Source organism: Camelus bactrianus, chromosome 25, assembly GCF_048773025.1.
Source record: "Camelus bactrianus isolate YW-2024 breed Bactrian camel chromosome 25, ASM4877302v1, whole genome shotgun sequence".
Classification (NCBI taxonomy): domain Eukaryota; kingdom Metazoa; phylum Chordata; class Mammalia; order Artiodactyla; family Camelidae; genus Camelus; species Camelus bactrianus.
In genome coordinates, this window is record NC_133563.1 from 22,371,404 (window position 1) to 22,399,171 (window position 27,768).

Below are 27,768 nucleotides of genomic sequence, written 5' to 3' on the forward strand. Positions count from 1 at the left end.
TGAAAAATAATTTGAAAACTTTAATGATGTTGTTTATATAGTAAAAACATAAAATCTTTTAAATAAGGTACATTCAATTTCTCAGAGCATCTAATATTCAGATAATTTATATTTCATACACTTTCCAACATTAAACAATTGACTAAATAATGCATTTTCTACAAAATGATATTACAGCTTATACAGGTAAAAGTATATTACAAAAATACTCTACACAGGAAAAATGGCAGTACCTATTAGGAAATGCTACAAATGTTCTGTTAAAAAATATATTTTATCTCTTTCATTTGTCATAATAATAAACAGAATATATATTTTTCTTTCTAAAATTAAGTCTTACAATTTTCCTTCAGGATGGTAATATGTACAAACCTTATATATGAGTGAATATAAATAGCAAATACTATAATAGTGTTACAGATATTAGTAACTTTTACAGAAAAAAATGGCTTTCTAATAAAAGCCTCTAGTATAGCTGAAATCTCAATGCTATTTAAATTAGACATTCCCATATTTAGTAAGGCACAATGGAATCTAGTTTCTTATTTCCAGTTGAATTACTGCAAGCAGTAACAAAGGAAAATATAGTCAGTAGATTCTGGACCAGATTTGTCAGTTGGATAAACTATTTGGGTTTTATTAAACTTTTGGGGGAGATGTTAGTTAGTTCTTTCTCCACACCATAGTTTCTTTTCAGGCCCTGTGGCCAAATCTAGTCCTTGGTGATGAGAAAGAAGTCATTGTACCCCCCTCAAGTGCCTGAGAAACAGTTTACTCATTCATTCAATCTGGTCCATGGTGAGGAAACAGCCCAATGACCATTTCCGGTTATAAGCAGCTTATCTTTACTGATTGGACCTGATTCCCTATCATTTCTAAAAATAGCTTCTGATATAATCTGTACATGGTGAAGCTGTGAAGGAACCTGATGGTCTTCTTCAGACTCTGAATGACAGTTTTGGGGAAGTGGTGCGTCTTCAAGTGCTTCAGGGCGTGCATCAGGCCCTTGCGGGTGTCTTGGTCGCCATTTTTACTTCTCCACAGGCTGAGCAGCTTCAGGATCTGCTTGCTTGATTTGCACGTCTTCATTGTTTTCTCAATGTCTTCTATCGAGACTTTCTTCCCCGGCAAGCTTTCCATCAAGCTTCGAAGCTGCTCGAAGGTGAGGTTCATGTGCCCAAGGTGCTTCTGCACACTGTTTTCACAGAGGTTGATGTCTGCGTAAAGCAAAAGCCCAAAGAGACATTCACATAATCTATCTAAAGTCACCATGAAACGAACCTGAGGCAAAAGTGGTTTCTCCAGAATGTCATACATTTATTTTAAGGACCTTCTCCTTTCTTTTTTTTGGGGGGGGGGGGAGGGGGAGCTTAAGTAATGCTACTTATTTCTAATAACTAAGTTAAATATTTTGTGTTATAATAGGTAACATGCTTTCTATAGTCTAGGCATCCAACACAACTTTGTAAAAAGCCCAAATTTGGAAAATGACAGTAGAAAATTATAGACACATTGCTCTCAGTTTTCTAAGAAAATTTGGAGTAATTAAAAGCATAACCTTTCAGAAAAAAACACAAAGTCAGCTACTTTGTAATATAAGCTTTCATTACTTGATACCTGATATATGTGCCATTTGAAGAATTAGGTGCTTCAAATGGTCTTTAATAAATAGCACCAAAGGATTACCACCAAAGGAAAAGATCTGAAAACCCAATAATATGAGGCCAAAGAACAGTAGGATACCCACGGCCTAGAGAATAGTTCAGGAATGAGCTAGGACATAAACCTAAGAGGGAGTAAATAACGTTTCTCTTGATGACATGAGTCATTTAGTGTCTGTGCGCCCTAAGGCAAGTCAGTTCATCTTTCTTGGCTGAAATGTCCTCATTTATAAAATAGGGAATTCTGCCCCTTCCAATTCCAAGTCTCTGATTCGCTACTTCCCTTTCTTTTTTGCTTCGGGGCTAATTATACTTTCAAAGAATACATTTTGTTTGCCAAAAACAGAAGAAAAGTTTACTCTTTAGCACAAGTGAAAGCATTCAGCTGTCAAAGATGTTAGTCTCCTAAAATCTGTTGCCAAGTTTCAGATATTTGACGTTTCAGGACCGTGTAGGACGCCTCACTCATTTAACTGCACAAAAAGAGCAGGATGGATTTCTCGTTGACATTGTCTGCATTATGAAAACTCTCCCTTGTTTTTTCCAGGATGTCCTCCCAAAGCTAATTGAAGTCAGTACTTTTTCTCCTGTGTATCCTAAAGCTTATAGCCCACACTGGATGAAACTTACTTTTCCCCTATGGATTCTCTCCCATCATAATACACACACACACACACACACACACACACACACAGTTCCTAAAGGAGATTCTTTATAACACTCTAAAACATGAGAGTGCTTGCTTTTTACTAGCTTTAAGCTCACTTTGTAGACTATATCTCATTTATTCTCACAACACATGCTATTAAAATGGTAATTTTAAAATAGGCTGCATTGTGAAGATTAATGAGAGGATATCTGTAAGACACTTAGAGGCTCTCTGGAGAGAATTACCAAATAAATACAACACAGTTTCTTGGTGGAAATGAAATGTTAAAGCCAAAGTGGTTAAAGAACTTCTAGACAGGCCAGAGGGGACTCTGAAAAAACTGCCAAGGGGTCCGGAGTCAGATTTCCTGAGGTCCAGTCCTGCATTTGAAATGCATTGTCTCTCCTTTTAGAGGGGCCCTTTAATAAGAAATTGGGGTGTTGAGGAGGTGAGAATAAAACCTTGTATAGCTGCTCAAGGAATAACGTCTCCAATGTCACTTAGTGAAAACTTTTTCAGTCCAACAACACTTCCCAAAGGGAGGCATCCACACAACTGAACAGACAGTCTTGTTTCTGTTTTATGAGAAACACGTATTTTCATTTCTTTGTTTATTTCAGGGCACCATACCTTGGATGATCTTCTTGACCACATCTTGGTCTTTGTTTTGGTGCTTCCATAACTTCAGCAGCTGGAAGGTTTGTTCTTGGGAGCTGTGTCTTCGTTTTATCCTCTCCACGCTCTCTGCATTTACTTTGGTGCCAGGCAAATTGTCTACCAGGACACTGAGCCAGTTAGGGGTAAGCTTTGTAGGGACGGCAAACCTGAAGAATGCCTCCTCACACAGGGTCACATCTAAAGGAAGGTGGGAAGATCAAGATTTACTCAACAGCTGGATTCTTGGAAGTCTAATGGATAATAATAATGATAATAATAATCATCACCAATACAGTTGAGTTTTCCAACATACAGCATGCTAAGATGCGAAGTCTGAGTAAAGTCAACCTTCTGTTGCCTGGCCTTAGTGACAGCTTGCCAGTCCAACTGGGTTTATGTCCTTTCTAGTGTTCTTTTAGAGCACTTTGTAGGGGAGAGTTTAACAAATGTCTAATAAGAATATAATATTGCTATAAATAACTTACAGCAAAAATTCTCTGATTTAATGTATATATTAACATATTTTAATATAACTACTAAATACTTATTAAAGGTTAAACTAGTGTCTGCAGGTTACTTCAAGATGAGTGTTTTTAAGGGAGCTTGAAAAGTAATCTGAAATGGGATATTATTTTCTGCACACACACAGACACATAGTTAACTTTGGGAGCAAGGATGTTTACAGATGTGTAAGCATACATTAAGTTGGAAAACAAACACAAGAACATGTCATTTAGAAAAGAGGTACAATGACCTGAGCGTCTGGGTGAGGTCGGTATATCAGGTCTGGGTTTGAATCCTGGCTCTGCCATTCAAGTTCACATGTTAACTTGAACAACTTTCACAATGTTTTTGTAAAGATTAAAAGCCCATATAGCGAAAGTACCTGGCCTATAGTAAGTGCTCAGTGAATGACAGAAATAAAATTTAAAATGAATTAAAGTAGAGAGAATGCCAAAGTTAGAGGTCACTCCTCTTACTCTTGCTTCCCTCATTCCATTGTTTAATAAGAAAGCAGAAAGGCTGAATGACTTAGTCTAAGATTTTGACTACACAAGTGAAAAAATGTTGGAACTGGGTTTGAATCTTAAATCTCTAAGCCCACATTCTTATCTTTCAGATACTTCTGTGTTGCACAAAAAGATATTTGGGGTCAAGCTGGTAAAATGCTAAAAGGCCTGTCTTCCTTGGTGTGATGAGTCCTTGGCAGAAGGTCTGAGATTAGACTGGTAGTAGGTGAGGACGCCAATCTGATTAGTGCCATCACCTACACGGAGCGCATTCAGATAGCTCCCTGACCTGGAGCTAGTGACCTTTCCTGAGTAAAGAGGTTAAGACGAGCACAGGAACTTAGAACTTAGTAGTATGATAGGAACAAAGCCAGTTTTGTATTTCTGATTGTCATCAGTTTATGTCACTGTGCTTCTTATTTGCCAGTTTTTACTTTGGCTAATAATACAGATACTCTTAAAAGGGATAAAAATGCTTAACTTGAAATATTCTGCAATTTGGACACTGATGATTTGGCATTAAACATAATTACTACTCCACCCCTTTCTCCATAGGTAAGATTCGATTCAAGTGTGGAAGGGACAAAGTGTCAGAGATTGGAGCATGACTGAGAAGCTGGGGACTTTTTGAAAGATTTTGAGTTGTGGCTTTAGCAGTGATGTACAGAGAACAGTCTTAGTTGGTTAAAATCCAAGAAAGGGAAAATACAAGTTTGACTAAGAAGGGCTGGAGAGTCTTGTATTCAACTTAGAAGTGGTACAAAGACTGATATTTTGAAATATAATTACCTATTCCGCATTTGTGAGTCGATTCACTGTTTCCAGAACATATATTATCAAGCATTGCATTTCCTTTCTGAATTAGAAGGAGCCCCAATGCACTGCAATTTGTGTGTTTTCTACAGGGTGCTTTAGATGATGTCTCATTCGAGAAGAACCCATCTGGACATCTTTTGCAAACTGTATCTCGCTCCGGGGTTCCTAAAGAAAATACCAAGCCATTTAGCGAATTCCTTTCAAATACTTTCGCAGCCAATACCATCTTAACAGAGTTTTGGAAAGACTTTTCACTTGGTTTTTACTGCTCCTATTATGTTGCAGAAAACTTCAGGCATTTTCATTTTTCACTTCATTAGATAGAACAAAACTTCTACAGTCAGCCCCTTGGGCAGTCTCCCCTCCTTGTAATCCAACCACAAATTTATTTTGCTGTTACCTACAAAGCACACAATGTGAGAGAAAAGGAATGAAGAGAAGGCTATTCAATTAGTCCTGCCTGTGCTGAAGTGTCAGTGGGATCTTGTTGTCAACCGTGTTCTCCACACACTTACTTCTGGGAAATCCTCACAATAACAGCCGTGTAACTGCTATAATATTCTTCGAAATCAGTACCCATTGAATGCTGCATCGTTAAATTCCAATCACCTGCTGAAGTTCTTTCTTTCCTGAATCCTAATTGTGCAGCAACTCATAAGCATGCTAACCTCGAGAAGTAAAAATTTACAACATTATAATAAACTTTTGAAGGTGGCAATAAAGTTGGCTGTGGACTCAAAAGTGTAAGCCTGCAGTTCCCTGGTAAATGGAAGATAATATACCGTTTGCTTAAATGGTTGCATTTTAAAAGAACACAGTCGTTAAAATTTCAGGGAAGGGTGACTGTGAGGGCATTTTATTTCATGGTGGAAAGATACTTGGTAAATGTGGAGAAATCTTTGGCAGGAAAACTTGAACTAGTCAACAACTAAAAATGCTATTAAAAATAAACATCTTCAGACCCTTGACTCTATGCTTGGATGGCTCATATGTTACAGTGTATTTGCATATGAAAATGCCTCCATCTAGTGTAAGCTAGTTGAACAGATGTAGCCTCCACAGGCCGATTCTGGCTTATGCCAGATGCCAAACACGAAAGGGACAAATGAAAGCTACAGAAAGTTAATGAACCTCATTTATTAAAACTTTCAACCTGCCATCTTATTGTCTCCTTTACCAAAACCAGAAGGGAAAAAAAAAAAAAAGCACGACGGGTTGATTTTAGTTTCTTCTCTGACTCCCTTTCTTTTCTAAAGGGATTGATGATGCACTGACCAGTAAAAATGACAGTGTTGGCAGAAAAAAAAGAGAAGAGGGGACCACGCTTGGAACCTTCACACATTAAATGCCATCTGCAGGGATGCAGTGACATCATCTTAGGAACCACTTTACATCCCTCTCCTTAAATGGGATCCAACTCCACGCCAAATTCTACAGTATCAGAAGCAGAGATATTTAGACAGAGATTCCATGCTATTCTTTCATTGCTGCTATTCTGGAAATAAATGGTCTTGGACATCTGGATCCAAGGCTTCCTTTGCCAATTGCATTAAGAAGACTCTTATCATTCTTCACATACACATTGACGGCTTGGGTCTCCTGCGTCCCAGTGAGAAAGTCATACGTACAAGATATTCTTTCAGGTATTTGAGACTTTAAAGCTCTTTAACAAGAGGAATCCAAGAATTATAGAAGGAAAGTTTCTTAATATATTTGGAGGCTTTACATAATGACCTCTCTGAACAGGACTTCCGTCTTTTATGATTGATAGGATTTCTTATAAGAAAAGATGTATCCATCTAAGTAAATGATTTTGCCTCATTAATATCAGCAGAAACATAAAAGGTATAATCTGGCAGGTAAAGTGTGAAGTGCAGCAGCCAGAGGAGTTCTGCTTTTCAGTTGAGAATTTACCATGCTGGCCATAAGCAATTACAAAAAATTACAGGATTAACAGAATGAAGTAAGTGCAGTTGATCCGTGAACGGTGGTGGGTTAGAGGCACCAACACTTGTGCAGAGGAAAATCGCACTATTAACTTTACAGCCAGCCCTCTGTATCCAGGGTTCCATATTCACAGATTTAGTCAACCGGGACTGTGTAATACTGCAGTATTTGCTACTGAAAAAACTTTGCATATGAGAGGACCAGCGCAGTTCAAACCCGTGTTGTTCAAAGGCCCCTGTGAAATAGGGAGAGGAGACAACCTAACTTCAAAACAACAAAGAGGAATGATTACTAAATACTTCATAGAATAACACTGCAGAATCTTGCCTTCTCTTTAGACTGGAAGCCTCTTCTTTTCCATGAGGAACTACTCTGTAGGTTTTTCAGGACAGAGAGGTAAGTAAATCAGTAACTGTGTCCCTTTGTCCCAAGTCTTCAGTCTACCTGCTGACTTCATTGTACAAACAGAGTTTCATGCTTATGTGAGAAAAATCCTTACTATTTCCATTATTTTTTCAAAACTTTGTAGTTTCTGAGCAGCATAGTTCCTGCTTAATTAATTTGTGTGTATATACAACTTACTGAATTGAATTAAGTGGATTTGCTTTTGTTGGATGGGCTTTCCTCCCCTACAACTTGGCTTAGCTTTTGAGTCCCAAAGTATCATCCAATAAAAGCTAGGAAGTGTCACTGATTTGTCCCTCAAATACTCATACTAGAGGCATTTTAAGAGACTGTCATGCAATTTGCACCTTCTGTGATTAAATTTATAAAATTCTCAACTTAGTAGGTTTTAATTTTTGAATATGTTTCCTTTGTATGCCCTTAAACCTAAAATTTCTTATAGTAATTTAGGTTCTATATCACAACTGCTGAAAGTTTAAAAAGTTACAAATAATTAGCACCCTCCAAGCCAGTGGTTGTCAACCAAGGGTGACTGTGCTGTCCAGGGGACATTTGACAATGTCTAGAGACATTTTTGGTTGTCACAGCTGGGGGAAGACTGCTCTTAGTATCTAGCGGCTGAAGACCACGAATGCTACTAACCACTCTGCAATGCACAGGACAGCTGCCCACAGAAAGAATTATCCAGCCCAAAAATGTTAGTAATGCTGAGGCTGAGAAACATGGCTTCACACTGGGTAATTGGAACCTATACTGACTGCTGCTTCCTCCAGAAAAGTGAGTGAATACTCTTAATTTTCCCCAGGCCAGGAGAAGGTGCAGACCACACTGAAGCTTCGTGAATGTAGTTATAAAAAAAAAAAAAAAAAAGTGTGGGTTGCAGCAGCTTTAAAAGATTCAGTGCACACTGGCCTTAACCTATGCTGTTCAAAATGCAAAAAGGGAAAGTATTTTTTTTTGTAGACAAGTACTTACTCTTGGCTTGACAATCTGTTTTGTCTAAGATAAAGAGTAAGTTCGTTAAGAGAGGCTGCTTTGTCGTCTTTATCCTCCCAGTCACTCAAGTCCCTTGCCAAAGGAAAAACTAGCTTCATTTTTAATCATGAACTGCATTTCCCCTAGCCATTCTCATTTTTTACATAATTAATTATAAACTACTCATTGTTAGCACTCCAGAGCCTCATTAATATCAGCATAATTACTCTCTTGGTATCAATTAACATTTCTGATGTTTGTCAAAAAGCACTGCAGTTTGAAGCTGTCCACGCCGAAGCGAAACTCCGAGGTGTAGATCAACTATAAACAGTGCAACTCAGAGTGTGTCCCTTTAAAAAAGAGCAATCCATCATGCGTCTCATTAGAGAGCGATCTGCTGCATTTGAGATTTGTCACTAAATTGCCCCGTGGGGCAAAGTGTTCCTCTGAGGAATGGTTCTTTGGCAGCAATCCAGACACATAGTACATACCCAGCAGGTTCCATTACCTTTGCAGTTTTCTGTCCTGTAATGTCATCAAGACAAACGTGTTCCCTTAGACTTCCCCTACTACCTGACTTTATAGGATGCTAATTAATTTGGCTGCATGTTGGAAGCTGATACGTACCAACTTGTAGCACTCCAAACCCAGGGGGACAGCTCCTGTGCTTCAGGCAGAACTCTAGCTCCAGGTAGCGCCCCTCCACGCATTCGCACACGCGGTTATGGGTACGATTGCATTCCTGCTTGACGTACTGCAATTCCTTGCACACTGGGCTGCAGTACAGACACTCGTCGCTGGTGTGCCATCTGTCTGTGTAGTGGTGGTCAGGACAAGGGGCACACACAGTCTTCCGCCTTGCTGTGCAGTGCTGTTTTAGGAAGGTGCCGGGAGGACATTTGTCACACATCAGCTGCCGAGAGGTTTCTGGGTCATAATGAAGGTACTTTGGAGGAAAGGTTTCCTGGGTGGTCCATTTAATGGAGAGGTCCAGGAACTAGAAGAAGAAAGGGAAATTGTGGCATGTTAGCATGGAAATGGGGTGATTATTCTGTGCAAAAGCATTAACCTCAAAAAGTCCTTTACCACCTGAAGCCTTATGTCCTTCCTGCCAACTGAGCTACAACCACAGAAAATAAATTCAGAAGCCATCATTCTTCTAAGTAGCTTAATCTCAAAGACAAAGATGGTGATGGCAGCAAGACTTAAATCCAGCTCACAGATGGCTGGAGTGGAAACTCATCAGAACAGAAATGATTACACTTAGATGCACTACTAAATAACCCACGTGCCCTGAGCGACACTTCAGCTCCCTGGGCTTTAGGATTGTTGCTAGATTAGTGAGTTGGGCAGACTGGTGATTCTCAGAACAGCTATACCAGAGTCACCTAGACTCCTTGATGAAAGTGTAGATTCCTGGGATTTACATCCCTAAACATTTCTGATTCCCAGGTGTGGAGTTGTTCATACTCAATAAATATTCCTTCATTGATTCACTTGATGATAGTTGATAGTTATTGAGACCTTATTTTGTGCCAGGCTCTGTTCTAGGCAATTGGGATACAGGAGTGAATCAAATAGTCAATAAACTCTGCTCTTGAGGAGTTTACAATCCAACTGGAGGAGCAAGAAAATAAATAACAAATTACACATAAATTATATATTAGAAGGTAAATGTAGAAAATGAGCAAGTCAAAGAGATTAGAAATACAGAGGGGAAGGTGGAGAGATTACAATCTTTAAATGGGGTGATTACAGGTAGCCATATTTAGGATTAGATAATCTCTCTTTAATGTTCCCATTCTACGATGTAATGTGAATTCTGATCATTCACTTACTCATGCAACAGATATGCACTGAATGCCTACCGGAAATATACCAGGAGTATGCTAGTGAATAAGATACGATCTTTGTCTTTGTGACGTTTATAATCTACTGGAAAATTCCTAGAATTTTAAGACTGACATTTCCTCCAGAACATCATATGGCACAGTCTTGAGTCTCATTAAGGTGAATGATGTCTAGAAAATTAAATGACCACCTCTCTTCAGGTTAACTGGGAAAAACTTCAGGAAGCAGGCAGGGTTTCAGAAGTTCCCTTCTACAATGGCGGAAGAGGTCTGTGCGGAGAGAAAGATTTTGCGGGCAAGAGTGCTACTTGGGAGGGCAGCTCCAGATGGGCATTCTGTCTTGTATTCCAGATCTCAAAAGGTCTTCAAGGGAACGTTGAAGTAGTTCCTCACACTAATTAGAAGAATCAGCGCTGTTTGTGTGTAGGGGTGGTTTGCTTGGTTTTTACTGTTTGTTTTGGGTACAGGGATCAACCCTGACTATTTTCAGGCTTTGGGGAAGTGGCAGGCCAAACACAATTATTTTTTCCAAACCCTGCTTTGCAGAACTCAGGAAATCTCACAGAAACCCTTTGACCCAAGAAAAAATGTGCCAAGCTTGGGAGACAGCACTCCCTTTTGAATTTGGAGAGACAAAGGTGAAGAATGGCCTTTTTCATAAGCATTTGGGCATTTTAATAAGTAACTCCATTCACTTCTATTGGGACATGACAAGCGTCAGGGCTGTCCGGACCTAATATGAACTGATTAACCAGAGGAAAAGAATAAAACATCTCAACAAGGGCCGTGGACCCTTTAACTGAGAACAATTTTCAGAGGGCTGTGATGTCAAGGACTCTTAACCAACAAAAAGTAGACTACAGGGCAAAATCAGGGCTGCTTCTGTGGTCTTTTCAAGACACCCTCATAACCCGAGGGTTTCTGGGGAAAGTATGTTCTTGAATTTCCCTGGGGCTTTTTATTGGCTCAGAGAAAGTGGGTCAACATTAGGAGAAAGAAATGGACCAGTCGTGGGTGAAAGCTGTGGTTTGGTCTGGATCTTTCAGAAAGAGATGGAATCTATTCATTCAACACATAGATACTGAGCAACCACCGTGTACCAAGTGTTATAGAAGAACTTAGCCTACGGTGACACAGAAGACAAAGACCCTCTTTGCTTTCAAGCTGCTCACAGGCTAGTGAGAAGGCAGAGAGCAGAGAAGGGAAGAGATACATAATCACAAATAATGATCAGTGTTTTGAAGGAAATGAAGCAAGATGAAGTGGCTTTGTCGCTTGATCTTGATCACTTGACTATATCCTATTATATCTTTCAAGGCCCCTTGTGTGGGTTCAGCTCCAGTATTTTAAAAATCTTCGATGTTAGGGAATGAAGTTTTCCTGATGTCACTTGCAAAGACACATGAAAGCAATGATAAATGCCTTTTTCTCTTGATGTTCACTTTCGATTTCCTGAAAAGCTACTTTTGAGGGTTCTGTTCTTCCAAGAAGCCTGGCTCAGAGGTCCAGAGTGATGCCTTTGTTTTGCTCCCTACTGCTGAGTGAGCCCCATCCTGGGAGGGCTAGCGGTCCTGGGGCTTCCTCCTGCCTGACTTCCCGTCACGCTCCCCCTCCCCCGCGCCAACACGGCTCATTTACTTACCAGCTGACCCTTTTCTCTCCTACCAAGAAGTGATGAGGATGAGATGGGAAAACCCTACAGATGGGGCTTATGTTCCTCACTAGAAGCAGCCACACAAATAGAAGATCTGACCAAGAATACTGATGCAATTTGTATTTTTCTAGGCAGTTGGACATGACAGTGTTGGTTTCCTGAAACCATGCTTTGGAAATTAGTTGCCATTTCTTCAAAATACAGGGAAGCTGAGGTGAAAGGAATCCACAGAGAAAAAAAAAAAAACAGTAAATCAAGTTGACTTAAGGGTTAGAAAGCAATTATATTAGTGAAGGTCATTTCTCCTAGGCCACCACAAGGAATTATCATATATATTTTTAAAAATTGGAGGGCCTTAAGAAACTGCAGACTTGTTTTCAGCAAGTTCTATTGGGCCTTTGTGTTTTACTTGAAAATCTTCCACTTTGGTAAAAAAACAGAACGCTGTGTGGCCAAAATTGGATGCTTATGTCTCCGTTTCTGGTTAGCCCCAATTCCCTCACAGAATTTCTGGAACCAGTTACTGGACAGAGGATGGGCAAAATTAATACATCTCTTCATCTCTGTCCTGTCACTCATTTGCTTCTGCATTTCCTGGAAAAGCAATGAAAACAGATGCCAAAGGAGGACAGATCATCATAACATTGGCTCTCTCTCTCCTTTGCCAGCCGGTAATATTTAAAGCCTAAGAAGAGTTCAAAAGTATTTTTTGTGTGAAATGCATAACCACTGCTGAGCAGATACTCATGAAAAGCCAGGACGCGTGCGAGGGTTCCTCTGCAGAAGCATAAAGTCCTGCCGATAAAAGAGGCCACTCTGTTTGGGGGTGTTTTATGCTTGACTCTTTCAAAGAAAAAGTAAATGGAATTTTCTCACCATTTTTTCATTTCCTCTTCCCATTCCCTATCTATTGATCCTTCGGTGTAGACCTAATCCTTGAAGGAAATCCCAGAGTTCTCTAACCTAGTATTTCCCACCAGCCCAGAATCCTTGCTGAAGCCACCCTTTCCCACTGCCATGCCTCTTTTCTTGAAAAGACACTTAACTTAAGGCTCCATCTCTAATAGCTTTGTCCTTCTCTTCACCTTCCTTTTTTTTTTTTTTTTTTTTTTTTTTTTTTAATGTTGGGCAGTGTTAAAGAATATTCTATTTCAAACCCATCCATCTTTCCTCACCTATCAAACATCAGCAGGTGATGGTAGCGGGTGAAAGTGGTGAGTGGTTTGAATTAGTTGTTCTCCAAAGCGTTTTCTAGCTCCACTATTTTGATATGCTGCCACTATAATAACATCGCCGGGTTCAGTAACCACTGAACTTGGAAACAAATGGTTTGCTCTAGCCCCCTCCTACTTCTTATTCCACCCTGTTTTATTTGTAAAACACCTTTTTACAAACGTACTTTGTTGTACTCTGCTTCACTTGATTGTGCTTCGCAGAGGTGTGTTTTTTAACAGCTGAAGGTTTGTGGCAACCTGTGTTGAGCATCTGTCAGTGCCATTTTTCCAGCATCATTGCTCACTTCGTGTCTCTGTGTCACATTTAGGTAATTCTTGCAATATTTCAGACTTTTTCATTATTATTCTTTTTGTTGTGGTGATCTGTGACCAATGATCTTTAATTTATTATTGCAAAAAGATTGTGACTTGCTGAAGGCTCTGATGACAGCATTATTTGACAATAAAGTACTTTTTAATTAAGGGATAGACATTGTTTTGTAGACATAATGCTATTGCACACTTAATAGACTATGTTATACTGTAAACACAACTTTTATATACCCTGGGAAACCAAAAAGTTCGTATGATTTGCTCTGTTGTAATGGTCTGGAATAGAACTCAGGATATCTCTGAGGTATGCCTATAGTGTAGAACTCTCTTACCAGTATGCAGTTTTCAGATTCACCCATCCCTTCCATTCTCTCCGTAAAACTGGTGGATGCCCTGGCACCCTAAATTCTCAGCCATGCCTTTTCCTTTAGCATGCTGTCTCCTGTCTGTATTCACCAGTGGAGATGCATGCTTAGCAAAAGTCACTTGTATGTTTGCTGCTGAATTTGTTGATGCTCATTGTATACATGTATCTGTATATGCTGCCCTTGCAATTATAGTTAGGGGACTCAATTAACTATTATGTAAACCAGTAAAGATGGGTGTGAAAAAATTATTTTCCTATGAAAAGTAAATTGAATGGTTAGGGGATGACTTGATAAAAATGAGGCAAGAAAAAATGAAAACAAAACAAAAAATCCTGCCATAGAATCTGGAGTCACTGAAACAACTATGAAAACAAAAAGGAGAGAACATCTGGAAGGATTATGTAGTCAGTTTGTTTCATAAATGTCTTTCAGTTCCAAAACTGAAGTGGACGGCCAGTACGTTATAGATAAGGGTTTTGTAAGAAAGACAGTGTGGGACTCCAGTCCGCTAACACAGATTCCAAGAAGAGCCTTGGATATCTCTCAAAACACAGGTGAATGAATGTTTATTTAAATGTTTTGAGTCAAAATAAAATATTTAAGATATAGGTATTGATAATTTTATTATTAAATGCTTTAACTGATTTTTTCGATTAATCACATAACTCTTAGTCCCAAACATAAAGTTTCTAATGAAAAGTCCTCATATTTAAGAAGTACAGTGATGTGGTGGTATGTACCAGAAGCAAACATGGGCAGTGTGAAGATAGGATGTCTATTCCATTCTAACATGTGCACATTTAATCTCTACTCTGGGCCAGGCAGTGGACTAAAACATAATCTTTATAATATTTTGGTTTGTACCTACTTTAGGATGCATTACCATTATCATCGTTAAGCCTCGACCAGCTACAAAAATGAGCCTTAGAATGACTAACCATCCTAGGTCACGGTAATCAGTGGAGGCAGAATTAAAACCCAGAGCATGTGCCATTGAGTATGATTTTTGGCCAAATCCTTTAACATTTACCAAATGCTCTCACTTACATTACAGCCTCCATGCATAGTCCAAAAGTAAGCCTCCAGAGCATAGAGATAGGAGATCATGTGAGATGAACCAAAGCCTTCCCCAAGTCCAGATGAAGTGACAAGTTTTATTTCTTTGTGCCGACTAGTGTCCAGAGGCACTGAGATGGAAATTTCTCAGATGACAAGTGATTGGACTACAGCAGTCTACCCGTGTATGCTGCTTCTTAAAGGACACAAGAAGAGCACACTTCCTCCAGCGAGGTTATTTTTGAATGATGCAATGCAGCCAATCCCATACTACTGGGCTTACTCTCTGGTATGCAGAACCATGAGTGACCCAGTGGGTTTCCGTTTATGGAAAATTCATTAAAAGGTGCCCACGCAAAGCTTGAAATAACTACTTGGTTTGGGAGTTCCTTTTGTGATCCCTCGTCATGATCTTCGCCGCAGAGAACTATTTGAGGACTATCCAGAGTTAGCTAAACTTCTGGTCAGTTTGGAAACCATGCCATTTTATAGTTCGTCTTAGCCAAGAAAGGAAACATTCAGGATATATATCGTGGTGAATGTCCTAAAGATCTCTTGTAGTGTAAAGTACATACCTTATTTAAAAAAACAAACAAACAAAAAACTCTCTTCCTATGAAGATTAGCTTATTTGATTTTCTATAGTCTTAGAGTGAAGTAACTTCTTCCCTTTTTCCTCCAATAATTTATGTTTTCATTCAATCAGCAAACATTTATTGAAAAAACTACTAGGCTCCGGAAATATTGCTAAGCGATGGTGTTGAGTAAGTTAATGCTCCTGTTTTGTAGGCATATTCATCCAAAGGCCCAGCCTGATGTAAAATACTCCTAAATCACTGCAAAACAGTCGGAGGTAGAAGAGAGGAGAAAGAAGACCAAGAAGAGGCTCGACAGGTCAGAAATGATAAGAGGCCAAAATCAGACAATGGTAAGGAGAAGGGATAGATACGACGTTAGCCGATCGCAGGGGGAGGCTGGTACTAGAAAGAGCAAGTGAAGAACGCGCCCATGAATTCTGATTACTCGGTATGTGGCGTTGCCATTAAGTACTGACAGCAGAAGGAAACATGAAGGGAGGAAGACGGTGAATTTAGTTTGGAACATCTTCCAACTATGGGACACAAGGGGTGATGTCTAGTGGACAAGTAGATACATGTATTGGGTATTCAAGACAGAAATATAGCTGAAGACACAGATTTCACGGTGGCAAGCATGTAAATGGCTCTAGAAGCAGAGAGGTAGGGTGGCATTAACCAAGGGTATTGTATACCAGCAAAAGAGATTAAATGTTAACCTGTAGGACTTACACACATTTGCAAGATGGGATGAAAAGGAGAAGGTTAAAAAAAAAGTAGGACTATCATGGGAAGTTTCGAGAAGAACACTAAGTGGATAATGAATAATAAGTTCTAATAAGTGCACAGCATGGCCATTAGATCTGTGTGAATTAACAGGAGCACGTTCAGCTGGGAACCTGTGTACCAGGGTCCCAGACTCAGTTCGACCAGTAACCCTTGGTCAGTATCTTACCTCTGAAGTGCGAATACCTATTCCTGTCCCATTGCTGTATTTCAAGTAAGTAAAGGGACACAAGTAAACTTGGTAAGGAATACGGTTCCAGACAAGTGTCAGTCCTCACATATGCTAATTGCACAGGAGGTGGAAAATGGGGGGAAAGACTCATTTTTGGAGACACTTCGAAGTTTCTTGTTCAGTAGGAAGTAACCCACCTAAAATGTGCCACAAGTTGATTATCTATACTATTCTTAATCATTTCCCCAAAAAAGCATCTCTGACATGTTTTTAAAATCAGTTTCAGTATCTTTCCAACCTGTATAACTTTCTTGGTCTAAGTGAAATATTTCAGCTCTACAGATTAGCTTAGAGGGCCCTAGAAAAGTATTTGTTTCCATACACCTTAGATGGTGTACGGTGTCTTATACCTAGCAGGTATTCAATATATTTAATTTTATTTTATTCAATTTGATAGATAAATTGAATACCTCCGATGTGTAATTAGGATTACGCGTAATGCTATAGACGCAGATAAATACCCACCAGGTAAAGGATAAATTTTCAAGGACGACCTCAACGTCTGCATTTTTCTCATCTGTAAAATGATAGTGATGACAGAATTTGCCTAAAGGAAGATTTTTTTTTTTAAAGCAGCTTTCATTTTGCTTGGCATTTTGCATGCACGGTTCTGTTTGTATTTAGTTTCCCTTTTAAAAGTAAATGTGTGAAAAAAGCAGACAGATCATCTGAGAGGTTTATCTGCTGCTGCCAGGTTCCCACCTGAGGCTCTGCCACTGCTTAATAATTTCCACAATAGCCAGGATCAGGTCTCCAGGTAAGCAGAGCAAATGCATAAAATCTGTTCATCTATTAGGAACTGGTTTGCTGCCAACAGCTTTCACTAAGTAAACAGGGAAAAGGAAACACAAGCAATTATGATTTATTAGATGAATCCCTGGGCCAGATTTTACACTTTTGCTTCCCTTGGGGCTGAAGAACTGTCTCCAGGTAAAAGTTAATTTTAAATGTGGTTTTTTTAGTTCCTTTCAAGAAGTTTCTTTTAGTTGTTTGGAGGCTTTTAAAAATAATTAGCAGTACCTTGTGTTTAGAATCAACCAAAAACACCAGGACAGGTTTATTTATGATGTTTTTTGCTGCTTCAGAGGAGTTCTACAGACAATTAACATTTGATAGATTAACGCATAAAGGAGAACATTGCTGAGAAAAAAGAACTTGTAATGCAGGTAAACCTTCAAACTTTCCAAAGGAGATACGTAAAAATCTCTTATATTTTGGCTCTCAGAGCTGAGTATTTTTTTCTCTCGGACTTCTGTTCATCACCAGATTTAAGATATAACATCAGTTCTCAAAATTTCAACTCAACAGCAGGGCTGGTTGCAGTTTCTCTTATAATTGTGCCCCTTCAGGCCCACTTCACGAGCACAGGGCCCACATTACTACCTCAAACTTTTCCAGCTACAGTCCCTGGCAGTTTGGGCTCAGAATTGGCAATACATTTTAGTATGTTGCCATTTTTTTAACATCAGTGTTTAAATTCCGTTTTACTTCTATAGTGCCTTTCCTTGAAAATAATACATTGCTCACATTGCCTTATGAATCAATTTAGTTGCTAATGATGTAGACTGAAGCCCAATTAATCCAATATATGGTTAAGGGCAGCTGGTGAGAGAAAGTTAGAAAAGATCAGCCATGGTGGTTGTGAAATGGAATAGAAAGTAGAAATGGAAATGGACTAAAATAGGGTGTGAGTTGAACATGTAGACATTTACTGTGTGCCTACAACATGGGAAACGTCGTACTGGAAGCTCTGGGTGGTATGATAAATAAAAATAGCATATATATTATAATATTATTACATGGTCCATTCTATACTGAGCCCTTTCTTCACTGGCTATTGTTATCCATCCCCTCCAGCCACCACTGAGGTGACAGTAGGATCCCCATTTTATAGATGAAGAAACTGAGTCTCAGAGAAGTTGAGTGACTGGTCAAAAATCACAGAGCTAGTACACATCTGAGCTGGGATTCGAATCTAATCCTTTCTGAATCTAAGCCTTTAACAACTGACTCTTTCCTCTGGGGACCTGTGGAGTTACCAGGGAGACAGGCATATAAATGATCACCTGTGAAACAATGTAAACTTCAGTAAGATCTGTCTTTTGTCCATCGGTCCATCCATCCATCCATCCATGCCACCCTCTGTCTATCTATCTATCTATCAGTCATCTGTCCTGGTGAGTAAATCCTCTTCTCTGTCCTGTCCCTAAAATGCAGCCGCTCTCACACAGCCTCTCTGGAAGACGGCCCTGTGAGACTGAGCAGTCAGTCACACTTTACACGAGCAGCAGCTTCTCAGTAATGCAGCCCCTCGAATTCGCTGTCCTTCCTCTTTGGCTTACTCTTCTTTTGCTCACTCCTGCTTCCCTAGGATTGCACTTCCTAATAAGGAATTAATATATAAAGTGTTTGCCTCGTGGTCTAAATCCTAAGGGATCTGGACTTAGAACTCAAGTCTAGTAAGGAGGCCAGGACCCCCTCCAGCTGAAGGAGGAGCTAAAAAAGGGTGAAAAAATACATTGGAATCACTTTGCCCAAGGATGTGACTCTGAGCTCCATCCTGGGACATCCTTAACCCCCGCAGAGAAGAGAGCTCCAGTTGAGGGAACCCAGAGGCTTTGCTCTGCTTTATGAATGTTTTTCAGTGAACTCAGCTGCTAGATGGAAGCTCCCATAGGGCAGAAAAACCTTCTCAGCTAGGTCACCTTAGAAAAAGTTACTTAACTTCTCTGAACTTCAGTTTCCTCGTCCATAAAATAGATACCAATCTCTGCATCAGAGGATTTTTGTGCAAATGAAGGCTGTTGTCATTGCCCTTTGTCCAGGACTTAGGATGACATAGAAATTAATGTCTGGGACATGGCTGGTTGGCTGTGAAAGAGGGAAAGAGAAACAAATGTTGGGGGTCATATACAGGTTGACTAGATGCTCTAATTTGGAAGTGACTTAGATCATTTCAACTCCCAAGTCATTATCAGAACTATTCACACCCCCCAACCTCACCCCTCCCTCCCTTGCCAAAGGGGGCTGGGAAGTACAGTCTTACCATGTTTCTGGAAGGGAGGAGAATGGAGGACACTTACAAACAGCGCTAACAACTACGTCTTTGTTCAATAGACAGCACTCATACTTTCTAGTTGACCTTTATTTTAGCACAGTCTAGTTAAATTTTCCCCCTTTTTACTGGATATTAAAAGAAAAGACAGGAAACAGAGTGTGGGATCAGAGGGTTCTTTCAGCCCGTGTAGTACCCCAGTGGCGTATTTAATGGTCATGCTAGCCTACACATGGCCATACTTACTCCAGCTGAAGGTTTGACATTTATTCCAAAGAGCAGTGTGCAGTCGTCAAGTACTTCCTTGTGAATGCAAATTCAAAATTCTGCTCAAGGAGTCTAAGAAGATTGCTGGTGACCATAATTATACCTCTTTAGTAAGTCCTGAGGGAATGTCTTGAACTGGCTTCTAACTAAATAGAATATGAAAAATACACGCATTAACGACTTCTGTGAATCCTAGCTAAAGACAAAAAGGGCTTGTTTCAGAATGAAAAAATAGTTTTTCGTTTAAAAGAATAACCTGGGATCCTAAAACACAGAAGTCTTACCACTTAAAAGCAGGTAACAGTTCAAAAGCTGCTTCCTCTTGTGATCTCACTGACTTGAACAGAATTTCCTATCAGTGAAAGTAACTGGGCAGAAGAAACGTTAACAATGGCAACAGAATATGTATTTTTTAATTTCGTTAGTATATTTTTTCATAGATAAATAAGTCCATTTGATTTTTGTATGTTTGGAATATTAAGTGATATATAATCAAAAGGTTTAATTCATTTTAATGACAAAAGCTTAAAACTAAAGCAGACCTGCCACATAGCACCTGGTCCAACACCCCTAATTTAGAAATGAGCAAAGTAGGATCCAGAGAGGTGAAGTCACTGACTGGACCTCAGAGCCTAGAGCAAAACTGAGAAATAAGATCCCTTGTCTCTTGTCTGCTGTTGCAGAGAGAGGTCTTACTGTCACTATGCCCCATAACTGAAATCCTAAATTACTTCTTGTTTGTGGTGGTGGTGGTGCCAGTTGATGGTGGGGCGGGGGAACTTTCTAAAGAATAGGGTCTTGATATCCATATTTTTTCCAAGAATAAAGTAAATAGGGTTTCTTTTTTGAATAAGAAAGTAACATTACATGACAAGGGAGATTTGGGGATCAAAGATCAGAGAAGAAAATTGAATTTACCAAAGGCAGTCAGAAAGCTTAGATGAATTACTGTCTTGTTTTAAATCTAAATTCATCTTGACACCTATTTTTCTATTTTTATAGTTGATTATTTAAGAGGCTCTCACAGAAAATGCTTCCAAGGTGCAGACTAAATTGAAGTGAAAATCCTAAGGCGACTCTTTTTTAGTTTTACAGAAGATGCTTCAAAGAAAATTAAACAATGTTTTCACAGTATTAAACCTATAAGACTAAAGAGATGAATTTTTTAAAATCCCACTAAGAAAGTAATAAATCAGGGCTTTTGGGAGCACATGACTTTTTTTAGAAGGGCTTCAAAAAGAACATTTCCTTTCCTCCTTCATCCTCTGTCCATTTATGGTCCGGCTGATTCAGGTGCTTCTGAGAAATTGGGGTGAAAAAAGAGCTACCCAAGCACCTGGGAAGTTATGTCACCTTGGAGCTGGCAGGAACCATTTTAGTGTGTCTGTAGACTGTTCTGGCCTCGGGAACATTCATTTAGAGAGGCCAGGTAAAAGCGAGAGGGAGCGGGTACCACGCAGCTTCTTACCTAATGTGTTGTAACACTATTCTTATCCCTTACAACTGTCTAAAAGAATTCTTTTTTTAGACTTTCTATGCTAGTTACCCCAAAATAAATATTCTGTGGTAGTGAGTTCCAAAAACTAATTATATGTCACATAAAAATACTGTGTGTATTTCAAGTTGGCTATACCTCACTCTTTCTTCTTGCACAGATAGTTTACAGATGTTGCTAGGATTTCCGATTGACTAGTTCCTGCTCTTGTGGGTTGCTAAGTTTGATTTTGATTTTTGTTTTCTTTTCTAAACATGGCTGCTATTACTGTTTGTATCTGCATTTTGTTTACCTATCAGCATCAGAAATGCACTCTGGGGCTGCTTCCTCCCCTCCTCTCTTGCCCTGTGAAATCATCTGTCCCTATAGCTTTAAAAACCCATTCTTACGCTGATGACCTAGATTTTTTAATCTTCAGTCCAAGTTTCTCCTTCACTCTGAACTTTTTCTAAATCCAGTTGCCTGTTTGACATCTCTCTTGGTATATTTTATGAATGTATCAAATTTATTAAACCAAAAATGGACACTTGATGGGAAGGTCAGGAAGGGGGTTCACCTGACGTTAGGTAGCACCTGCAAGGGTCAGTATTATAAACCTGGCTCATTTTTTCGCCCTCTTAAAAAGGGACCCTTATGAAGGTATTGCTACATACCTTCATAGTAGAAAGGGACAAAGGAATATTTAAAATATTGGTCAGGTGGGTAGGGTGTTATATTTTTAAAAGAGATCAAAGCTCATGTTAGAATGTTAAATCTCTGACAGTGAGCTCAATTCTGTTGGCGTATCCATGGAAACCAATGGTAGATTATACAAACATCCTAGCACATCTCACCGTAGCTCCTTTGACTCAGCAAACACAAATTTAGTGTCAGGCACGGCGGAGACCTGGGGGCTATAAATATGAATCAGATGAAAACCTGTGTTTGCAAAGAGCTCATATTTTGTTGACCACAGGGGTAGTGCTATCCCCTAGAAGTTCTGGAAATTTGTGGGGGATTTCTGTTGTCACAACTGCTAGATGTCCCAAATAATCAAGAATAATCGCATGTCCCACACACTTTTAAATGTCCTATGGACGACTAATATAAGTGCTCTAAGTAAAAAAATAAAAATAAAAAACAAAAAAACCCTGTTTATTATTATATGAACCTGGATTCAAATTCCATTATATATATACATATATACATCTATATATATGTATATATATACATATATACATATATATGTATATATATACATATATATATATAGTATATATATATAAAGTGATTTTTGCATGATTTTTATACATATTGAATTTTCCAGGAATTTACAACATAAAATTTGATAGAGGGTTGTACTTTGTTTTGTGTAAAACTTTAGCGAGATTTGTGTACCATTTCAAAAAATCACAACAACAAAGCCAACACTGATCATGGTTTTGAATACCAGTGTGACACATGTGCTCCTGTCTTTGTTCCTCTTGGTCTGTTCATGGCAATTCTACATAAAGATGCTAACATATCACCACTTCATTAAGTCTTCTAGTGAAGCTTATTTTATTATAAATTACTTTCCTTTTATTTCTCCTTTTTAGTATAGTTATGCTGGTATACTGATTTTTGTTTAATTCTATATGTAGGTAAAATATATGTGCTTTAAATTTCATTTCAGGAGAGCAAGGGACTTGTTGTTGCAAAGCATATGTTTTAAAAGTGGATGGAAGAAGTCTGATCTGATTGAGAACTGCTCGTCTACCAGGTAAGACGCACGCACACACACACACACATACACACACACACACACACACACACACACTCACACACATAAATGCACTGATGATGTAGGCATCTCGGCTCGTAGTAGCAACATCAGGGGCAGCCAGGCATCATCAGGCAAGGCCTGAGTAATGCAAACATAATTTTTTATACAACGACTCTTTCTCTGCAGTATATTTCCCAGTCTTCTGTTTCTGGGCTGCAAAGGAGAAACTCAGGCTAAAGGAAATGCTACTGGCTAATGAGATGCAGAAGGAAATAATGCTTTTCACAGAAAGCTTTTAGGAAAAGGGAACATGCAGGCAGGGGGGCTGAGGGTTGCTTAGAGCAAAACCCAGCTGGCAAGTTAGCGGTTAGGAGAGCAAGAACACTGGAGTGTGTTGGTGCCCCTTTGACAGACACCGCCGCAGCTCTCCTTCTAGAACTAAGTGGATAAAGCATCTGGCACAGAATGCTCTCTTCCCCTACCAGTGGAGTTTGACAACTGTGGTTTTAACCTAAGAAGTAAAATTAAAGACCAGATTGAAATTAGGAATTGTGTGGATGGTTGATGGGTGACAGAAGCCAGCAAGGTTGCTAGGACAAAAGTTCAGGACTCTTTTGGACTGAGTGTATATACGATTCTCCTACAAACTTCAGAGGGATGATTCTCTTAAATTAAACAAACAGGAAGGCTAGACAAATACACTCAACCACTGGGAGAGGGGGAGGAAACCAAAATAAACAACAACAAAATGACAAAAAATCAGGAAGACAGATATATCAGGCAGTTGTCCTGAAAAAAAAAGCCATCTGTGACCTCCCACTCCTTCACCCCTGCCCCCTACCCCAAATCCTAGGAACATAACATTAATTCAGAGCTTAGCTTTGAGAAGGCCAATAAGTGGTTCTGGCACTCCATGACGGGCAGTTTCAGCCACCAGTTAAAAACTCAGTCTAGGCCAGGATGTTCCCAGGGTATCAGGAGGCATCTTGGGCAACATGAAAGAAATGACTAGGAGATGTGACTGCCTCCCCTTGCAGAGTCGGTCTCTAACTGCATTAGTGAGCATTCCAGAAAGCCCAGGACTCCGGCATTAGTCCTAATGACCCCCCCCCCCCACACTGCTTGCCTGCCAGCATACTCTCTGCTTTTACAGAAAGAATCTAAGATTCTACTTGGCCAAACAATTTTACCTTCTTCTACTTCTTAGATTCAGGATGCCTTGATTTTATCTCCAACAGTGAAACATTCTAGTCCTCCTTCAAAGCAGTAGTCAGTGGCCATCTTTCCCTCCTCTGAGCACCATCAACACTTTGTTTATATAATTCACTTGGGTCTAGGTCGTCCTGCAGTTATCTGTAAGCGTGAGGCTATAAGCTGGTGTTACTATGGGACAGGAACTTTATGTGGTTATCTTGCATGTGTGCATCTTATTATCTCTATTTTGTAAAGGAGGAAACTAAAACTCAAGAGAGATGTAACTTGCCCACAATCTTTTATCAAGTAGTGGTCCTGGTGTTTGAATTTTCATCCAAAGAAACCAAACTCATAGCTACTGCACAGCAACTTCCTTTATAAGATCCTGGAAGGCAGGATCTTTTCTATTCCCAAGTCACCTAGTACTTCTTTTTCTATTATTCTCACTATACATCCAATATCTGCCTTCTCCATTAGGCTCTGTGATCCATGGGGACAGAAACGGTGTCTGTGTTTTCCATTCTGTCCCTAGTGCCCAGTGGCATACCTGGTACAAAGGACCAAATACCTGTAGTGCTTCCGTTTCTTAGAACTACATCTTGATGATTACAAAAGGGCATTTGTATGATTCATGTGTCAGTACAAAGTGTCCGTTTCCAATCATTTATAAAATAAAGTCAATCTCAGAAAATATACAAAGGAAAAGGGAAATTTTCCTATTTAAAGTATTCACTGTGTTTAAGACACAATAAAAGTTTTCTCTTTTGATAATGCTGTATCATCTACAATTAGTAGGTGCTATATTACCTACATACATATCTATATCCATATACATGCCACATATCAAAACATTTGTCTGTTTAGGAACACTTATTATTAGGTACATATATAATGGCAATTCCAGAATTTAAAAACCACTGATAATATGTTTATTATTAATTAAATCTCTGACAGAATACAAAAGGCTAGGAAGAATAAAAATGTGCCCATGTTAATAGAAGAATTATTTATTCTGGCCCAAAACTAGAATAAGTAGATCAATTGTGGTGTAGCCACACAGTGGAATACTATACAGCAGTGAAAATGGGTGAGCTTTTGTACATCCAACAGTGGAGGTGATATCACGGTAAAACCATAAGTGAAAGTAGCCAGACACACACAGAAACTACATAAAGTTCATTTATATAAAGTTCAAATACAAGCAAAACTCATCTATGGCATTAGGAGTTAGAATATTGATTTCTCAGGCCTTGGCCATAGTGATGACAGGGAGGAAGCCCAGGAAGCTTCTGGGATGCTGGAAATGCAGTGTTGCTTGATCTGGGTGCTGGCTCACAAGGTTCACTTTGAGAAACTTCAGTAGGCACTTATGATTTGTGTCATTCTCTCTAAGTGTCATGCTTTAATAAAGCTTCACGTTTTAAAATGTTCTCCATTCTCTCCATATTGGTGGAATAATGATATATGAAAACACACAACATATATGTAGTGGTACATAAGATTAGCATACTTCAGTGTGGACTTGTGTTAATCTACCTCTTCTTCAGTGACGTTGCTGTTTACTTATTTCCTTATGTCTGTGTATCCCATAGATACAAGAACTGATTGGGAGACTCCCTAGCCTCCCACCCACTATTTGTGGGTTGGACATTGAAATTCAAGCAGTTACTGCAATACTTTCAAAAACATACATGTGGCTTAAATATGGATTTTCCTATCCTTTCATGAATGTCTGATTCATATCTCAGTGTACTCCACACTCTGGTGACATAAAGGAAGTAAATCATTGATCATAGACTAATCTACATACAAGTCTTTTTAACTTGATTGGTTAGAATTTAAATTTAAAAAAAAAGAGCTAAGTTATAGAAATTCCTTTCTTTTCCAAATAGTATGTTAAAAATAACTTTTAACCTATTTAGTGCTAAACCTTAATTATTTAAATATATTTTAAAATATAATTAACATTATCTCACCATATTCTCCACATTATATTGAAGTTGAGAACTGAAATAACCCATTTTAATAATAAAATGTTATTAAATTTTACATTTCACAGTAAAAAAAGTGTGTGTGTGTGAGAGAGAGAGAGACAGAGATCTTTTCTCTGGTGCCAATTATTAAAAATTCTCCATAATATTTGCTTAAATGGGGAATGAGCCTAATGATGTATCATATCATATTCACTGCATCCAAATTTTATTCTAATTATAATAGTTTTAAGAAGGCTGACATCTCCCACTCTATTCTGATCATAAGGGACCACTTTATTGCTAATAATAATAACGCCCAAGTTAACTAAGTAAAGATGGAGTAAATCATCTGAGATGAAGAAAGACAATAAATAAAATGGATAAAACTCATTCAAATAAAAAAGGTCCAGAGCTCTTCTCTCTTCCCCATAAAACCAGCAGGAACTTTCCAGTGTAAAAGGACACCCTAGGAGAAGCACAACCAGCTTGAAAAGAGATCTGTTCCAACCTGACCCAAATCTCTGCTGGAAGAGGGAGCGAGTTGAGCTTTGTCCCCATCAGTCCCCTGGGAGGTGGGGAGACCGGCAGGCAGGCAGCCTGCCCAGGCACCCGGGCATCAACGCCCGCGTCGCCGGCCAGGGACTTACCACGAGCGCGCAGCACAGCAACTTGTTCATTGTGGTCCCCGGGAAACCTCAGGCGCTCGGAGGCGGCGGCGGGGCGAGCGCTACGGTGCGACTCCGCAGCCGGTGCACTCATCACGTTATATATAGTGTCCGGGCAACAGGAAGTTTCGGCTTGGCTTTTGATCATTCATTCCCTATCTGGACCAAAGTTTACACCTTTCTTTTTTAGGAACCTTGGGCGGGAGCAGGGACGCGGGGGGAGGGTGCGAAAAACTCCGGGGTTAACGCTTTCAGAGCCAGGGCGGAAAGAAGCGGCAGGAGAGGTGGGAGTAGGGGGTGGGGCGGGGATGTCTGGCCCCCGGGAGGGAGAGAAAAAAAAGCCACCCGGCTGCGGAACAAGGCGGCTGCTGTCTCCGCGCGGCTCTGAGGTTTCCTGGCCCCTTCCCGCCAGCGGCCTGCCTCCTGGCAGCCGCGACCAGCGGTGGGAGGGCCGGGCGCACGCTGAGTAGCCGCTGTGCCGGGCTCCTCCACCCTGAGCGTCCGATTCAGCCAAGATCCGGGCGATGCCTGCAGTGTGTTCCAGACACTGTGTCCCACTTTTGTCTGACCCCCTTCCTAGCGGGTTCTGGGGGCTCAAAACACAAGCGTTCTTATTCATGCACTGCATTGTCTCAGAGCGCACAGTTAGGGGAGTTTGCAGTCATTAATCAACAAAGTTGCATAAACCATATACAAGGAACTTCTCTTAACTTACGTGTGTTTAACAGGTCACTGTTTGTTGTCTGGGGTAGACAGTCAGGGCAGGAAAAGCCTTGCAGGCTGGGAAACACCTTGGCCGCTATTTTCTTGGTCAGCACCATCATCATCAAAGGGTTATCGGTACCTTAGTGTCTTACATACTGAAATTCTGGAGTTGCCTCTTCGAGGTCTTCCCACTGCCCCCAAGCTGTTGGTGGTTCTTGCCTTCCCCACGGACTCCCACCACCAGCTTGTCTGGAAGTTGGCTCCAACCACGTCTAAAGTGTGGTCCCATTCTGAGGTCCTGCAATTCACCAGTTTATTCTCAGGTTGCAACTAGAACTCTGTCCTTACAGATGCTGAAAAAGACACTGCAGAGCCAGCCTCCCCATCAGCGCTGAGTGTTCCATTCTGTATCTCCTGAGGAGGGCAACTTCTGCTTTTCACCAGAGTTCAAGTAGAGAAAGGGGAAGAATCGGGGCGGGGTGG

General features: G+C 39.9%; 2 protein-coding genes across 13 annotated transcripts in view; one reads left to right on the plus strand and one right to left on the minus strand.

Moving 5' to 3' along the window:
- TNFRSF11B (TNF receptor superfamily member 11b) lies at positions 1 to 27,444 on the minus strand. The gene is made up of 5 exons (XM_010972588.3): positions 26,563 to 27,444; positions 8,748 to 9,117; positions 4,767 to 4,958; positions 2,941 to 3,165; positions 1 to 1,217 (listed from the first exon to the last, which is right to left on the minus strand). The coding sequence occupies exons 1-5, from the start codon at positions 26,590 to 26,592 to the stop codon at positions 829 to 831; spliced, it is 1,206 nt and encodes a 401-aa protein (XP_010970890.2). The 5' UTR covers positions 26,593 to 27,444; the 3' UTR covers positions 1 to 828.
- COLEC10 (collectin subfamily member 10) overlaps positions 1 to 27,768 on the plus strand; it is a 401,773-nt gene that overhangs the window by 233,450 nt on the left and 140,555 nt on the right. For 4 of the 12 annotated variants that reach the window (XM_010972584.3, XM_045508467.2, XM_074352959.1 and 1 more), the window contains 2 exons: positions 15,384 to 15,522; positions 22,659 to 22,745. The gene's annotated coding sequence lies outside the window, so the exon portion shown is untranslated. Of the gene's footprint in view, positions 1 to 2,930; positions 3,009 to 5,018; positions 7,137 to 13,971; positions 14,094 to 15,383; positions 15,523 to 22,658; positions 22,746 to 27,768 lie in introns of those variants that run through there. The other 8 variants (XM_045508463.2, XM_074352957.1, XM_074352958.1 and 5 more) reach the window with 4 other exon arrangements.